The 17,708-nt window shown below is 44.7% G+C and overlaps 2 protein-coding genes across 2 annotated transcripts in view; one reads left to right on the forward strand and one right to left on the reverse strand.

The window, feature by feature from the left end:
* The window catches only part of FIP1L1 (factor interacting with PAPOLA and CPSF1), a 44,291-nt gene extending 43,777 nt beyond the window's left edge, over positions 1 to 514 (reverse strand). Inside the window, exon 1 of the mRNA XM_015414721.1 lies at positions 247 to 514. Within this exon, the coding sequence (XP_015270207.1) occupies positions 247 to 325 (79 nt within the window). The 5' untranslated portion in view covers positions 326 to 514. The remainder of the gene's footprint in view (positions 1 to 246) is intronic.
* A 3,053-nt stretch (positions 515 to 3,567) lies between these two features.
* SCFD2 (sec1 family domain containing 2) overlaps positions 3,568 to 17,708 on the forward strand; it is an 82,416-nt gene continuing 68,275 nt past the window's right edge. Inside the window, 2 exon segments of the mRNA XM_015414718.1 lie at positions 3,568 to 4,624; positions 9,375 to 9,543. Of these exon segments, the coding sequence (XP_015270204.1) occupies positions 3,775 to 4,624; positions 9,375 to 9,543 (1,019 nt within the window). The 5' untranslated portion in view covers positions 3,568 to 3,774.

Raw genomic sequence — 17,708 nt, forward strand, 5'->3', positions numbered from 1 at the left:
GGAGGCTGCCGAGTTTCCCAGGGAGGGCGAAATGTTTCAGGGGCGCGGGGAGAGAGGGGTGGCGGGACGAGTACCGTAAGCGACAGGGCTGGACCAGGCCCTAAGGGAGCCCATGCCTAGAGCGTGGGGAGAGTAGGCCCCACGCGCGGCCTGCGACGACGCGGCGCCTTGAACCCGGGCCTAGCGCTTCCCGCCGCGCGCCGGCCTGGCCCAAGTCGCAGAACGGGGGGCGGGCGGGAGGGAAGGGGCGGTCCTCCTCCTCATCCCCGGCGCCGGCCCCGCTCAGATCCGCCGCCAGTCGCTCCACCTCGCCGCCCGCCGACATGGCTGCCCCCACCCCTCTTCCCCCCTCAGACAAACAAGGCCCCAGACGACGCTACGCCGGGGCGCGTTCCGCAGTGGCTCCCCCCTCGCTCTCGTCCGCGGTCCGGCGGTGATGATGCCTCTGCCCGCCTCCTCCCGCACTCCCGAGAGCATGCCGCAAGGAGCCGCTTCCCCTCCCCCGCCGCCGCCGCCCGTGTGACTGACTGACTGACTGACACACGCAGCCCGGCACACGCAGGAAGGGGCAGACTTACTAGGCTCCCCCTCAGGGCCGAGGCTTTCAGACCGATGCCCTTGAGAGACGGGCCCATGGATGGGGGTGGGGGAGGCTTACTTTCGAGGAAACACGGGCCGAACCTCGGTGGGTTCCCCCGCATCCCCACCATTTTTAAGCCCTACACAAAAAGTATCATCCTTGCAAGAGTCTCAAAGACTGTGCACAGTCAACCCTGCTCAGGTCCACTCAAGTCCAAATTCCCCGCTGGTATTTTAGAGGCTTGGGTTGCACCCATGGAAGAGCAGGGCGGAGGGGTGGGGGTGGGGGGTTCAAGCAATGCTCCTTCTAAGCTGTGGAGTCTTGTGAGCAAAAAAAATAAAAATCTACTTTGTGAACTACTGGCATTAAAGTTGTGAGCCAGCAATTTGGCTGCTGCATAAATTAGTTTGCTCCGGAGCCATCCTTCCTGAGCTAAGGCAAAAGTGTGAGCTGGAGGCTAAAAAACTGCGAGCTAACTCACACTAACTCAGTTTAGAGGGAACACTGGTTTCCAAGTCGGATTTGTAGGTGACCATCTGACCCATATTGCCCAGGCATGTGGCTAGCGTGGTGCAGTGGTTACAGTGCTGGACTAGGATCTTGGGCCACACAGATTCGAATCTCTGTTGTAGTGTGGAAGCTGGCTGGGTGACCTTGGGCCACTCACTCTCAGGCAAACCTATCACAGAGTTGCGAAGATAAAATATAGATGGAATCCTATAAACTGCTTTGGGTCCCCATGAAGGAGAAAAACTGTATAAAACCATTCGTCAGTTAAGGCTAGTGTTGTCTAAGCCTGGCAGGTGTTCTTCAGGGTCAGGGGTGGAGGTCTTTCACATTACCTACTACTAGATCCTTTTTTAAATCAGATATGCCAAGGATTGAACCTGGGACGTTTTGCATGGTCTTTCAAGTCTCAAAATGCTAATAACTATCAAAAACTCCTGCATTGCATATTTCTTTTTGTTGTTGTTGTTCAGTCGCACAGTCGAGTCCGACTCTTTGCGACCCCATGGACCAGATCACGCCAGGCCTTCCTGTCTTCCACCGTCCTCTGAATATTTCCAGAGTTACAATATTATATACCCTTTGTATGTGTCCTCTGGTGCTGCGCCTTCAATTTATCTTTTTTTTTTTTTAGAGCTTTAGGTGGGGAAATTATGTGTTCTTAGTTTAACTCCTCCCCCCCCCCCGCTCATGTTGCCTCCAAACAGAACCATAATAACCACTAATTTCTGAAGCTCTTCCTGTATACTCTTTATCAGCTGCTCCTCAGTTCCTTCTTCCCATTGTCTCCCGAGTCTTCATGCTCCTAACTAAAGTTGGAGTTCTGGGGAAATCAGCTTCTAAAAACTACCATTCATTGCTAAACCTGCTTCAGAACAGCCTTGTTCTTTGTTTCAGAAAATCTCCAGGTATGTGAGAGTTGGTTGTGGTTATTTAATGATGGGGGGGGGGGACTCCACATACCTGCGGGCATTCTCTATTATCACCTCACTGGATGTTGGTCCAAGGTTGAACCTGGTATTAAAAATTATTCTGCCCTGGTAACCGAACACTGCCTCAAGTTATACCATGTCTGTTAAGGCAGTCTTGCTTTGGTCATATGAATTGTGGCCGTTCCTACTAATAGTTATTATTTATGTGTACTAAAGTACTCTGACTGTATCCTTTCTAACATTTTGGGCAATTAAGGTTGCAACACGCAAAGATACTTAATGGAATTTTCTTCTTTCCTGGGATTACACAGCAAAAGCTTTAAGGAAATCAAAGTTGCCATATTTGATTAGATCTGCAGTTTGATCCTCTGTTAAGTAGGCATGCACTGTTGTGGTGAATCTGCACAGAATTTCAGACAAATAGCCATGTTGCAGCATTCAGTCACCCACATGATCAGCCTTTAAGTTAGTATATTTTCATCTCACTTCCTTTCCAAGGAGGTCAAAGGGGACCTACATCCTCCTCCTCCATTTTATCCTCACAACAAACCTGTGAAGGTTAGGTTGGGCTAAGAGGTTAGGTTAGGTCACCCAGTGAGTTTTCGTGGCAGAATGACAATTTGAACCTGGGTCTCCCAAATCAGCGTAACACTTTTAAGAACTGCACTACTTTGACACATGATGGAGAATGAAAGTAGAGAATGGGAGTATCTGGAGGAAGAGTAGAGGTGGTGGGAGTATAAAACAGTTCCAAACGGCTTTCAGATACAGCACAAGATCCGTTTTGGCCATCCCTGTCCAGAAAAGAGCAATACTTGAACAAGTGCAAAGATCAACTAGAACTTCCCAGGCTAGTGAAGCTCCCATCAAGATAGGAACAGATTTGTTCCAAATATGAGAGGATTCCTTGCTTTCTGCTTAATGGCCATTACTAATCGTCTCTTGATCTCCTAAGATTATGAAGGGGTAGTGCGTTGGGGCTGCAACGCATTGTCCTGGGCAACCACAGACATTCTTTCCTGCTGTTTTGTCTACACACCCTCCAACCTCTTTGACTCTTCCCTCCTAAGTGCAGAGCACCACCCGTCTTCCACTGTACTCGGCATATTCGTTTTACTTAATGTTTTCATGGGTTAGCATTCAAATGAATGGAAAATATGATGATTGTGCACTCCGGTCCTCGTTTCGGATTGGGGTATTTTAACAAGGAATGTAATGACTATTTTAACTAGGAATTTATTGAGGAACATTACATGCTTAGAGCAAACACAAAGACTACTTTTTGACACAGAATAAATTCGTTTCTTTTGGAGAGGGGGCCAGTCCCAGATTGAAGTGCTACATCGTTTCCTACGGGCTACTGTCCCTCTTTCCTCATAAATAAGGAGGGGGAAATGGTCGTCAAAACAACCCGGAAGTCCAGTCTTCAGAAGCAAAGAGAGACGTTGCCTGTTATCAACATCCGGCGCCTCGGGTTTTCTCTAAACAGCCAATCAACGTTGGCGTCTGCAAAAACCACGTCACTAGCACGCGACAGCTGCAGAGTAGGCATGTGTGTGTAGCTGTCAACAGCTTCTCCACTATCTGTTCTTGTCTGCCGGTGACCGACCCACAGTGTGGCATTTTCTTGGCGTCCTGTACGCGGGCTTTGGGTCGAGCCCTTTTCCCCGCGAACCTGAGAGCCGTGGGTCCTAAGACGGGCTGCTTTTGGGTCCCGGCTTTTGCTTCCTTCAGAGAATCTGGGCTTCCCCCGTTATGTCAGCCGCCTCTTCCTTTCCCTCAGCCCCAGCTGGGGTGTCATCCTTTTGCCAGCAAGCTTGGGAGCAGGTCTTTTCCAAGGTGAAGCGGGCTGTCGTTTTCATGGACTCCGCTTGTGCCGAGAGCCTTCACTGGACGTGGGGAGGAGCTGGGAGGCTGCTGCAAGCCGGGGCTCTCAACGTCAAAGAGTTTTCTAGCTTTGAATCTGCTGGCGCAGAGCAGCCCAAGGCAGTGTTTCTGGTCAGCACCTTGCTGAAAGGGAGAACTGTGGACATCATTCGTGACATTGTGAGTCTCAGCAACTTCCAGTACACTGTGGTTTTCACAGCTGTCAGCCATGCAGTGCACCTCCAGGCTCACAATGCTTCTGGTTGTGCTGAGGCTGAAGGTGGCAGCCAAGTGGTTTTTGAGCAGTTTGAAGAAAAGCTTTGCCAATGGATGGGTAACATGAGCTACACTGCAGAGGTGCAGTATGCCGCTTTGTTTCTGGCACCTATCTCACCACACCTCTTCATGTTACCTGCCTTTTCTTTTCTTTTCCCCATGATGGCTCAGGATTTGGCTCAGATTAATAATGGCAGATCAGAGAAGAAAAAATTTGCTAACTTGAGTGACGTTGATTTTTCCTCTCTGTCTTCGGAGCTGCAGCTTGAGATCAGGACGTTGGCATCTGGCTTGAACACCTTATTTGAGTATCTAGGTATGCGAGAGGAATGTTTTGCTGTTGGGCCACTGAGCAGGATCATTGCAGGGGATCTAGCAAATTACTCCCAAGCCAAGGCCAGAAGGAAAACTGCCCAGAGTAAAGCCTCAGTTATTTTTGTGGATAGGACATTAGATTTGACAGGTAAGGATCTTGAGACTGGGTGTGTTATGGTGTTTTTAAAAACTCTACAGGTATTCAGTGGATGCAAGAACACTTGCTTGTAGTATGTGACAATGACTGAAAGGTTTCCAGGGCCCTACACAGACACAGAGTAATCTCAGTGATGCTGATAGGAAGTGTGTGTGTGTGTGTGGGGGGGATAAAATTGGCACAGCACCAGATGGAAAACAATACTGTATATAAGGTCTGGCAATAACCAATGCAATAAAAAAGCTGAGCGGCAGCAAAAACTTGGTGCAGAAATGCCCTAGTTGCATCCAATGCCTTGGTTAAATACTGAAAGAAAATGTTGCATACTCACTAAAATGGAACCACATTTATTCTAGAGTTCCTGTGTATGGATCAGCCACAGGTATTCAGGTACCAGTTGGCTGGCTGGCTGGCTGTGTGGTATGGAATCCTAAATCCCTGTAGATGATTCAAGTATAAGGATGCTATCAGTGCTGTTTCTCCCCCAGATTGTGAGCTACAGTTAATTATAAGGGACCCTTGTTCCCAGAATTAGAGTTGTCAAGGCTCCTGGTGTTGGCATATTAATCCCTGTAACTCTGTTAGATCCAGAAACCTCTCAAATTTTTTCACATTTTCCTCCTCAGTTAAAATTAAGAACATTGATGTTTCATCAAAATACATTACTGGGCCACAGAAAGCAAGGTTTCCCTTCAAGAGAATTTGTATGCAAAGAGACCAATAAACCTGAATGCTGGGGTGCTCGGTTGCTGAGAATAATTGCTTTTGTTAGTGCAGTTATTTTGCAGCATAGTTTTAACAACCATGGAGCATGGGAGAGAGGGGTGTACTTCCAGTGATGGCTGAGTAGCACTGTATGGAAGTGTTTTGTCATCTCTGTTAAGAACTCCAGCAAGCCTGTAGTTCTGAGCAAGTTTACTTGGGAGGAAACACCACTGAATTCATAGAGGTTGCTTCTGACTACTTATTTATTTAGGTGTACCCCACTCCCTCCCCCCATCAGAACCCAAAGCAGTATATAATGTCATTCTCCCTTCTTCTTTTTATCCTCACAGTCACAACAACGTTGTGTGGTAGGTTAGGCGGAGAGAGTATGGCATGCATAAACTCATGGCCAGATCCTCTTCAGTATCACAAATCTGATAATATTACTGTGCATCGAATGGAATTGTAATTCACCTGATTTACTCCTTGGTCAGAGCAGGTGGCAGAGAGCTGAATAAAGATCTTCTCTTGCCGCTGGTATATGATAAATGCAGGATTTTAGATACACAGAAGATTCTTATTATAGTGTTGGTCCATATCTTGAACTAGTAGAATGAGGCAGCTGTTCATTGATCCAGGGTAAGGAGCTTACGTTGTGACTCTGCCATGGATCACAAGTCGGGGGGGGGGGATGTGCACTGCATGAACTATTAGTGTACTGATCTTGGTCTGTAATCCCAGAATCCAAGCCCAAATTTACAGCTGTAGAATGCTGCTACGGAAGCTCATCTCATTCTCTGTGCATGACCTCCTACTTCATAGGGTTGTGGTGGAAGAGAGGAGAATGATGTAAGCAGTTTTAGATCCCCTTTGGGGAGAAAGTTGAGGTATAAATGAAGTAAGAAAATAAATAAATAAATGTTATCTGGTGATATGTCTTAAAACAAAAGATTAATGCAAATGTACAGTTCCAAAGAGTAATACAAAAAGCACTGGATGTCTAATGAAGGCATGCCAGTGAAAGAATGTGATATGCATATAACAAACTCTGTCTCTGGTGACGTTCTGGAAGTAGCCCTTCCTAGATTACCTGACAGTTTTTGCATGCTGTTTGAAAAGGGATCCTATACAGTGTGAAGGGATTGCAACTAGGCGTGTTAGGAGAAAGATGCTGACCAATATGAGTGGAGCTATGGCTCAATGGTAGAGCATCTTCAGAAGGTCCCAGATTCAGTCCCTGGCATCTGCAACAGAATGATCAGGTGATATGAAAGACCCCTGCCTGAGACCCTGGAGGGCTGCTGTCAGTAAGAATAGAAAATAGGATTGCCAGCCCCCAGGTCCCAGCGGAGGTTCCCCCACTTCTGGGGGTTCCTGCTGCCGGCCAGCTGGCTGGCAGGCGAAATCTCACCCCCAAACAGGGACGTCATTGCACAACAACCCCAGCATGATGTCGTCACCCAGAAGTGACATCACATTAGCAATGTTGTGTGGCAACGCTCTGGTTTTTGGCCAAACTCTATAGCTTTGAAGCCAAAAAACCATAGAGTTTTTGCCCAAAAAACAGCATCGCGTGTGATAGCACGCTGGGGACGTTGCATGTGACATCCTGCCCACCCCAGAATGACCCGGCAAATCCACCTGCTGCAACAGCGAGGGAACCCAGCAAATCTAGTAGAAAATATGTATTTTGGTGTACCAACGGCCTGGCTCATAAGAGCATAAGAGACGCCAATGTTGGATCAGGCCAAAGGCCCATCTAGTCCAGCACTCTGTCACACAGTGGCCAAAAATACCAGGTGCCATCAGGAGGGCCAGCAGTGGGGCCAGGACATTAGAAGCCCTCCCACTGTTGACCCCCTCCCCAAGCACCAAGAAGACAGAGCATCACTTGCCTCAGAGCCCCTATCTATACCTTGTGGCTAATAGCCACTGATGGACCTCTGCTCCATATGCCTATCTAATTCCCTTTTGAAGCCGTTCATGCTTGTAGCCACCACCACCTCCTGTGGCAGTGAATTCCATGTGCTAATCACTCTTTGGGTGAGGAAGTACTTCCTTTTATCCGTTCTAACCCAACCGCTCAGCAATTTCATGGCGTGCCCACGAGTTCTTATATTGTGAGAAAGGGAGAAAAGTACCTCTTTCTCTACCTGCTCTTTCCCATGCATAATCTTGTAAACCTCAATCATGTCACCCCTCAGTCGTCTTTTCTCCAAGCTAAAGAACCCTAAGCGCTTTAACCTTTCGTCATAGGGAAAGTGTTCCAACCCTTTTATCATTCTAGCTGCCCTTTTCTGCTCTCTCTCTTGATCTGTCTCTGCCAGTTCAGACCCCATCAATGTGTATTTATATTTAGGATTTTTGGCTCCAATGTGCATCACCTTGCACTTGGCCACATTGAACCCCATTTGCCATGTTGACGCCCACTCGCCCATCCTTGACAGATCCCTTTGGAGTGCCTCACAATCCTCACTGGTTTTCACCACCCTGAACAACTTCGTATCATCCGCAAATTTAGCCACTTCACTGCTTACTCCCAACTCCAAATCATTAATGAACAAGTTAAAAAGCAGTGGACCAAGTACTGATCCCTGTGGTACCCCACTGCTTACACCCCTCCACTGGGAGAACTGCCCATTTATACTCACTCTCTGTTTTCTATTAATTAGCCAGTTTTTGATCCATAAAAGGACTTGTCCTTTTATCCCATGATTTTTGAGCTTACTTAGGAGCCTTTGATGAGGAACTTTATCAAAAGCTTTCTGGAAGTCAAGGTAAACAATATCTATTGGATCCCCCTTGTCCACATGTTTGTTCACCCCCTCAAAGAACATTAACAGGTTAGTGAGACAAGATCTTCCCTTACAGAACCCATGTTGAGTCTGCCTCAATAGGTTTTGTTCATCTATGTGCCTACTAATTCTTTCCTTAATAATAGTTTCCACCAATTTACCCGGTATCGACGTCAGACTGACTGGCCTGTAATTTCCCGGATCTCCTCTGGAACCCTTTTTAAAGATGGGAGTGACATTAGCTACCTTCCAGTCCTCAGGAATGGAGGCAGATTTTTAAGGAAAGATTACATATTTTTGTCAGGAGATCCACAAGTTCACATTTGAGTTCTTTCAGAACTCTCGGATGTATGCCATCTGGGCCTGGTGATTTATCAGTTTTTAAGTTGTCTATCAGTTTTAGGACCTCCTCTCTCGTCACCTCAATCTGGCTCAGCACCCCTCCCCAACTCAGCGGTTCTGGAGTGGGCAAGCACGTCTCATTTTCCACAGTGAAGACAGAGGCAAAAAATGCATTTAGTTTCTCAGCCATTAGCTTCTCAGCTTCTCAGGCTCCATTTAAGGCAGCTTCCTGTGTTCGATTTGAATGGAAGCTAGATGGATTGTAAATGTCATATAGCTGAAGTCTAGGACTGGATTGCCTGATAGTAGCTTACTGAATTGCAGTTCACAGTGATAGCATGCATTACCATTGTGATTTGGGCATCCATTATTTGATGCTGCTTTAAGACTAAACACCTACTTGTAATTCTGGAATTCACTCCTGCACTTTTGTGAATGCAGTACCGTAATTTCTATAATTCTCTTTTCTTTAAAGAGGTAAGCCTTTGTGATCTCCATTCCTTTGTGAATGAAGTGCTGTGATTCATGCACGTCTATCATGGTCGAGCCACTTTCCCTATTACAGCCAAACATCATTGTGTATGACAGATGGAAGAGGAATTATCTAGTTTAGTACATTAAAATGATCTATAACAATTGGATTATATAAAAGAAACATTAATTCTTTTTACATTGTATTGCAAGCTTTGTGTTTTTGTGTAAGTAAAGGACTGATGTTCTTGGTTTTGATATGTTTACTATGAGGCAGGGTTTTTTTTAAAAGCTGTTTTTTGAAATGTAACATTTAAATTATTCAGATATTATTTTCCATCTATTGTGATCTGATGGCTTCTGAATGCTTATCCCTTTTCATAACCCTTTTCTACATTAATGTATTTCCCTTTTGGACCATTTTCCAGGAGCAGTTGGTCATCATGGTGACAACTTAGCAGAGAAGATTCTCTCTGTGCTTCCCAAACTTCCAGGTCATGCGACTGATGTAATGGTCAGCATGGTGGAACTCACAGCCGTGCAGACTGATGATCCACATTGCAGCATCATAGCACCAGGCTCCTTGGCACAACCAGCGTAAGACAGTTTTCTTAGCTTCTTTTTTTTAATGCAGTGTTATCTTAATGCCATGTTAAATTTGAGTTCTGCACTGTTGCTCTGGTCCACCATGTTAGGTATGTGCTTGGAACCAGATTCTGCATACGGAGCATTGAAGCAAGATCTGGGAGATGCAGGTTCGAATCTCCGCTCTTCTGTGGGAGCTTGCCGGGGTGACCTGTGGCCAGTTGCCCTCTTTCGTCCTCAACCGAATATTGCTGCCTTACATACCCTGCAGAACTGCAGAAGGTCGCGCAGGGTGTGGATGTTGCTTGGCCAGGCTAGTGACAACTAGGGTCAGGGCTTTTTCAGTGGCGGCTCCACTCTGGTGGAATGAGCTCCCAGAAGAGATCAGGGCCCTGCGGGACCTTTTAAAGTTCTGCAGGGCTTGTAAAACGGAGCTCTTCTGCCAGGCCTCTGGAGCCGCTACCACCACGATGACCATTACCGCCACCAATAACAACTGACACCTTATGGTGGAAGAGCCCTGATCCACGGACCCTTTAGTTACTGCCCAAGCAAATCACCCAAGACAACTGAAGCAGACCAAGGAGCTGATTTAAAATGAGGAAATTATGCTAGCACTTTATTATGATTTGGTTTTAACATTGTATTTATATTAATTGGTGTTGTGATTTTATATGTACTGTCTGAATTTTATCTTGTTTTCGTAAGCCACCCTGAAAAAGCGACTGGCTCTGGTCGAGGACAGCCAGACAACTTTAGGGCTAGCGTTTACCAGCAAGTTGTTCTCAGCAGAGCATAAAGCTCTTCAGGGGACATACCAGAGGCCTGACTGGCCTGCAGCAGGACACTAGATTCCCTTTTGTCATTGTTTTTGTGGAAGATCACACGGATGCCAAGATACATAGCTAATGTCTCTTTAAGGGCAGCACGAGACTTACAATCTCTGGAAGCATGAGCCTTTGGGCTTTGGTTGAAAATTTTATTTGTCACAGAAACTAATGGGTGCTTCACAATTTTAATTTTCCCTATGTGGATATTCCTTGTGTTTATTTTTATGGAATCATTGCTATGGCTTATTTGCTGATGCAGTAAACAATTTGTGTCTTGATTTTGTTGATAACCAGGACACGAAGTACAGATCACTTGTTGAACACATAATGCTGTTTGAAAATCTTCTTTCCACTTCTGTAGGCTTTAGTAGTTTTACCAACAGGGTCTTTTCCTTGGTGCATAATGGGGCAGTTTCAAATTAACTCCTTATGCCAGCAAAATCTTGAGAATGCATGTCTGTCTGGGTTCCTTCAAACAGTTGTTGGTTGGAACCTCTTTTGGCAGTTTTCAGGCCAGTGTGTGGTTGCCAATATTGGTATCTCCAAAACAAAACAATATTGGAACGGTGGTTCATACATTTCACTTCTAAATTTGTGCTGATGAACATTAATTCATTAATAGTATCATATATCTGCCATTCCAAATATTTCATCGCATAGTAATGTGACTTGGGCTACTTAACACAAGCCTCCTTTTTGGCTATAGCATAGGATTCCCAGTACTGCCTCAGCAAATGCCGGTAGATTTTGGAGGCAGGGCCTGGGGAGGGTCAGTATGGGAAGATGGGGTATCATTTTTTGGTGATGCTCTAGGTCAGAGGTGTCGAACTCATTAGTTACGAGAACCAGATTTGACATAATTGTCACTTTTTCAGGCTGGGCCATGTGTACTATAAAATGTAATAACATCCAGTGGAAGTTTAGAAAACTTATTGACGGCCAAAAGTTAAAAACATAAATAAGTATAGACAAAATGTGTGAGCTGGAAGTTAAAAACCTGTGAGCTAGCTCACACCAACTCAGCTTAGAGGGAACACTGGTGGGAACAAACAAACAAAAGGGGGGTGGATTTCAGACTAGGTAACCAATAAAGTTGGGGAGTGGAGCCCCTTATGTATGGGAATATAAATGTCAATTACAACAAAGCTAAAATTATGGTCCCAAACGTTTAAGCAAATTATAAATATTACAAATTGTGCCTCAAAATACATCAATTTTGGTTACATATTTATTTAGTGTAAAAACCCTTTTTAGTAAAATTGCACTTCTACAGATGGGAATGTCACACTCTTACAATCATTTCTCCTATGACAGGTACAATTATAAATAACATAGAATACATGGAAAGCAAACCAAACAGGTTTCAGCTGTGAGGCCTTTCTCATTGGTTTAAATTTGTACAATGCGCCCCATACGATCTTTTTGTAAAAATTATAGAAACTAAACAATCACTGTGAATAATAGCTACTATGCTTTATAATGAAATTACATTTACATATAGCCATTACATTTTAAGGAGATTTATTTATTTGATTTATATACCGCCCTCCCCGGAAGTGGGCTCAGGGCAGTTTACATCAATATCATAACAATTGTTTAATAGCAGATTAAAACAACATAAAATCACAGATCATAAAATCACAACTACCATGTAAAATAGCCTATTCAGATGTCAGTCATATCTGAGTATAACAGTGGTGCCCCGATGTCAAGCTTGAACCAGGCCACTGGTGGGGGTTGGCCAGAAAAAAGGGAGGGATGCTTGTCACCTCAACCAAAAGCCTGGTGGAAGAGCTCCGTGTTGCAGGCCCTGCAGAACTGTAATAGATCCTGCAGGGCCTCGATCTCATATGGGAGCTCATTCCACCAGGCAGGGGCCAGGGCCGAAAAAGCCCTGGCCCTTGTCAAGACTAGACGAACGTCCCTGGGGTCGGGGACCTCAATGTCTTACAGGGCTCATATGGGGAGAAATGGTCTCGAAGGTATGTATCACAACAAATAATGTGATCCTGTAATGTAAATTCAGAAAAGTCCCAGCCTTGTAACACTGCAAAACAGCTTCTGTAATGAACCAAAGAGCATCCAGATGTAAGCCCGTTTCATGGTTAATCTTCCTCAGAAGATATTCTCTGGCCCTGGTCACACGGGCCGGATATCGCGGGGGGGAGGCGTGGCTAATTGCCCCGGAGGAAACTAACGTGCGGCCACCTGAGCACATGTCCCGGTCGAGGTCCCGTGGTTCGGGGCAAATGCTGATCAGACGGGTATCCTGCAGCGCGGCACAGAAGCCACGCTGCGCGATCGCACTAGCAATCGCTCTTTGTGCGCATGCGCTGTTGGGTGCTGTTGCGCAACCTGTGGAGACTAACAGCGGCGGGCACCGGATGCCACGTAAATCCACCGGGAACATGATCAGATGCCCGCCCTTGACCCGCGGTTTCAGGAAACTAGTACCTCATAGGTACTAGTTTTTAACTCCGCACCTTCGTCGAGGAGCCACGGGTTCACCACGGGAGCACTGCGCTTCCCAGATGTTTGGGTGAGATCGCACCTGGAAAATCCGCAGGACTCCCGTGCCTCTCCTGTGGCAACTTTTCCATGTGACCAGGGCCTCATTAAGTTTTCATCTGTGTTTTTTCCCCTAGAATTAACCATGAACAATACAACATAAAGGCCACCAGGTAGCTGAATGGAATTAGAGTATTCTACAGGAACAGAAACTAAGCTATTTAGACTTACCTATTATTTATAACTCTGCATATATATAAGAAACAAGCCAGTCTTTTAGACTTTTCATAATATGATGCAAAGCCTTCTGTTCTAACATTAGCTGGCACAATGCTTTCTAAACATACTGATAACAGTGCCCTTCTTAAAACTAAATCGCCCCGGTAATTACATGCAGCTACGTGTGAAACTACCACATAGTTAAAGCTATAGATTATAATTGTGAACTTTGTTATTAATACCCAACAGATAGAATATCCAATTAATAGAATATAATACATATACACTTGTTTAATACATTTCTAATTATATCATAAATAGTGAAAAAAATCAGTTGTAACCTGTCACCATGCAGTATTGTTACATTACAAATAATAAAGAAGTAACTCCTATAAATAACATGATAGATCTAAATTTGTATTGTCCATTGCGCATATACATTTTTAACCTATAAATCCAAGCTGCCTCTTGATGGAATAACAATCTTTGAACATCACAATGATTATATGCTTGTGATAATATTTGCTTAGTATAAAGAAAAATAGATTATCAGGAGAGTGTCCCTTTTCTACTAGTGCTACCAAAGGTGCTTCCATATTCTTATTACGGATTCATGATCTATGTTCTATAATGTGTGTCTTTACAGCACATACACTCATCCCAACATATAGAAGCTAACATGGGAATAAAATGATGTATATTGTCCTTTTGGTGTTACAATTTGTAAGTTGTAGTAAGTTAAGAACATAAGAACATAAGAGAAGCCAATGCTGGATCAGGCCCACCTAGTCCAACACTCTGTCACACAGTGGCCAAAAATACCAGGTGCCATCAGGAGGTCCAGCAGTGGAGCCAGGACACTAGAAACCCTCCCACTGTTGCCCCCCCCCCAGCACCAAGAATACAGTGCATCACTTGCCTCAGACTGAGAGTTCCTATCTATACCTTGTGGCTAGTAGCCACTGATGGACCTCTGCTCCATATGGTTATCCAGTCCCCTCTTGAAGCTGTCCATGCTTGTAACCACCGCCACCTCCTGTGGCAGTGAATTCCAGGTGTTAATTACACTTTGGGTGAAGAAGTACTTCCTTTTATCTGTTCTAACCTGACTGCTCAGTAATTTCATTGAGTGCCCACGAGTTCTTGTATTGTGAGAAAGGAGAAAAGTACTTCTTTCTCAACCTGCTCTATCCCATGCATAATCTTATAAACCTCGATCATGTTACCCCTCAGCCGTCGTTTCTCCAAGCTAAAGAGCCCCAAGCGTTTTAACCTTTCTTCATAGGGAAAGTTTTCCAACCCTTTTATCATTTTAGTTGCCCTTTTCTGCACTTTTCCCAATGCTGTGTGACCAGAACTGTACACAGTACTCCAAATGAGGTCGCACCATTAATTTATACAGGGGCATGATGATACTGGCTGATCTGTTTTCAATTCCCTTCCTAATAATCCCTAGCATAGCGTTGGCCTTTTTTTATTGCAGTTGCACACTGTCTAGACATTTTCATTGAGTTATCTACTACAACTCCAAGATCTCTCTCTTGGTCAGTCTCTGTCAGTTCAGACCCCATCAATGTGTATTTATATTTAGGGTTTTTGGCTCCTGTATAGAAATATTTAGAAATATTGATTCCTATAGCTTTCATGTATCCCTTGTGTGATTCCTTTAACCTTCTGTATCTCTGTTGATGCTATAAGGTTCCATGTTTCCCCTCTTGGAATGTAATTGCTTCACCCCCTGGTGTTCTAGCTTCCTATGCCTGACCATTTGCTCAATTGCCCTGTCATATAAACACACATGTTTCACACTTCTGGCAGACCTACTGGAGCCTAGCTGTGCCTAGCTGCCAGGAGTCAGGTACCACATGGAGGGGTGGTTAGAGGGAGTGGTTAGAGTTTGGGATCACATTCTGCAGGTGTGGCTTCAATACTACTGACCCCTCAAGACACTGGGACAATCTCAAATCGTGTTCAATTGGCTCCTGGCCAGAGTCATTTGAATCCTGAAATTGCCCTTTATCAGTCTGAAAACAAAGACACGAGCTCAGATTTTCTGCTTGCTGTTCTGTTCCTGTTATCTGCTGTCTGTGGACTTATTCTTGAAATGCTTTGTTTCTGCCATGTGGCTGGCAGACAAAGGATTCTGGGGTGCAGCCCAACACATGGCTGCATATTGGCACAAAGATGAAACTTAACTGGACTTTATTCCCATGGACTATCTTGACTATCGACTACCCTGGTAACTATGAATATCTTTAATGTTTAGTAAGGGCCACAGAGCCATAGTACTCTTGTTTTAATGTCTTTCTGGTCTGATTGCTAAGTTCTGTGATAAATAAACCCTATCTGTTTATAACCTGTGTCTGAGTGATATACCATTGACTCCAAGGCTTTTCCAGTGCCTGAGGTTGCTTGCCCACTTGCTGCTACCTGGCTAAGAATAGTCTGGTGTAAGTCCCAAAAGCCAGTCAAGAGTTTGAACCTTCTCTTGGGCTGGAAGGGGACTATAGTGAAAGGTTCTGGTGGCAAATGTCTTAAATCCAAAGAGAGACTACCTCTCCTGGGTTTTTGTGTAAAATTCATTGTCTCAGTCCATGATCCTTTCCCTTTCCAGTCCTGGATTGGATTGAGAAAGAGAGAGAATCATGACAGCTCCAGTGTACATCACTTTGCACTTGGCCACATTGAACCCCATTTGCCACGTTGACGCCCACTCGCCCATCCACGACAGATCCCTTTGGAGTGCCTGGTTCTCACCACCCTGAACAACTTCGTATCATCTGCAAATTTAGCCACTTCACTGCTTACTCCCAACTCCAATTCATTAATAAAGAAGTTAAAACACATCGAACCCAGTACTGATCCCTGCTGTACCCCACTGCTTACCATCCTCCACTGAGAAAATTTCCTATTTATACTCACTGTTTCCTATTAATCAGCCAATTTTTGATCCACAAGAGGACTTGAAAAAAGAGGTGTGTATACAAATTTGTTGGGTCCCCGCTGTGCAGAAAGGCAGGACAGAAATTAAGTAAACAATATGGGGGGGCAGATAAAAGGTAGATTAGTGGGTAGGTGTCAAAGAGAGAAGGAAGCAGGGAAAGATGAGGATATGGGAGTTTCTAGGATAAAAGAAACAGGAACTGGTGTGGGGAGAGGATGCAAATTTGATAAATAAATGTGATAAAATAAGAGAAAGTGAGGTGCACCCCACAAGTCCTCACAGGTTCCCCCAAATGCAAATTGACCAGCTCATCTGACATTGTGCAAATGAGCCATAGTTTTAAGATTCCCAGGCAGAGGGAAGGAAGAAAAGCTGAAGACAGGAGCAGGTAAAGGTAAATTGGCTGGTGTGTGGAGCGGATAGGAGGGACCCAGGAGAAGGGGAGAGATGATGGGGACTTTTAGGGAAAGGAAAGAGTATATAGTGAGGGTGGGGGAAATGAGATTCCCCTCTGCAAGTCCTTGTGGATCCCCCACTTGTCATTGCTAACCACTTCACCAAACTAAGGGAGGATCTGCATGCCTGCTGTCATTCTCACCACGTGTGCAATGCCAGGGATGAATTAGTCTTTATTAAATAGCTAACCTTGTATTTGTTTAGCACTGAAGATCTGAGCATTTTATTTAGTGTTAACAATTTGACATCATCATAAAACCTGAAAGTATGGTTTGTATACGGTCACCAAAATTGTAGCTTTGGTGGCTGTGAAGGTTATATTTCTTTCCGTTCTGTGGGGAAAAGGAATACCCTCTGGCATTCAAATATTGAAAGTAGCTCCACGATATCTGTAGGAATGATTTCTTGGATGTGCAAACGGATCAGATGTTTCGTTTCAGACCAAAACGCAGGAAAGGTCAGAAGGCAATTCCAAAGGCAGCTTGAAATTGAAAGTATTCAGAGGAAAGGGAATTCCATGCATTCCATAGTATCAGAATTTCCGTTTCTGGTGTTTGTATATGAAAGAGAACTTTTTTCCAAGCATCCAGAAGGTATTTTTATTCCTATTATGTAATTCCATTTCTCATCCATATTGGCATGCCTAAATTGTTTTGCATGTATCAGGGGCATCGCCTGGATAACTAGCTAGCACATCTGCAAAAATGGACTTGGCGCTGTTTATAGTCCCTGAATGGAGATTCAGCTGTCAACGCCTTGTTAACTGTGTGACGCTTGTTACCACATCTTTAAAATGAAAAACTGGAATAATTGAAAACTGTATTATACTGCATAAATAATTCCCGAGCAATAGACATATACATATGAGAGCCTGCGTGGTGTAGTGGCTAAGAGCAGCAGACTCTAATCTGGAGAACCAGGTTTGATTCCCCACTCCTCCCACATGAAGCCTGCTGGGTGACTCTGGGCCAGTCACAGTTCTCTCAGAACTCTCTCAGCCCCTCTTACCTCACAATATTGTGGGGAGAGGAAGGCAAAGGTAATTGTAAGCCACTTTGAGACTCCTTTGGGTAGAGGAAGACGATGTATACAAACTGATTCTTCTTCTTCGCTGTCTTCTAAATATTAGAATCCGTTCTTGACACCATTGTACAGATTCCAAACAGACATCCCTGATGATGAACAATTATCAGTATTAAGACAATTATTCTATACATGTC

The sequence above is a fragment of the Gekko japonicus genome, unplaced genomic scaffold (genome assembly GCF_001447785.1).
Source record: "Gekko japonicus isolate JY-2015 unplaced genomic scaffold, Gekko_japonicus_V1.1 scaffold1375, whole genome shotgun sequence".
Taxonomy (NCBI): Eukaryota; Metazoa; Chordata; class Lepidosauria; order Squamata; family Gekkonidae; genus Gekko; species Gekko japonicus.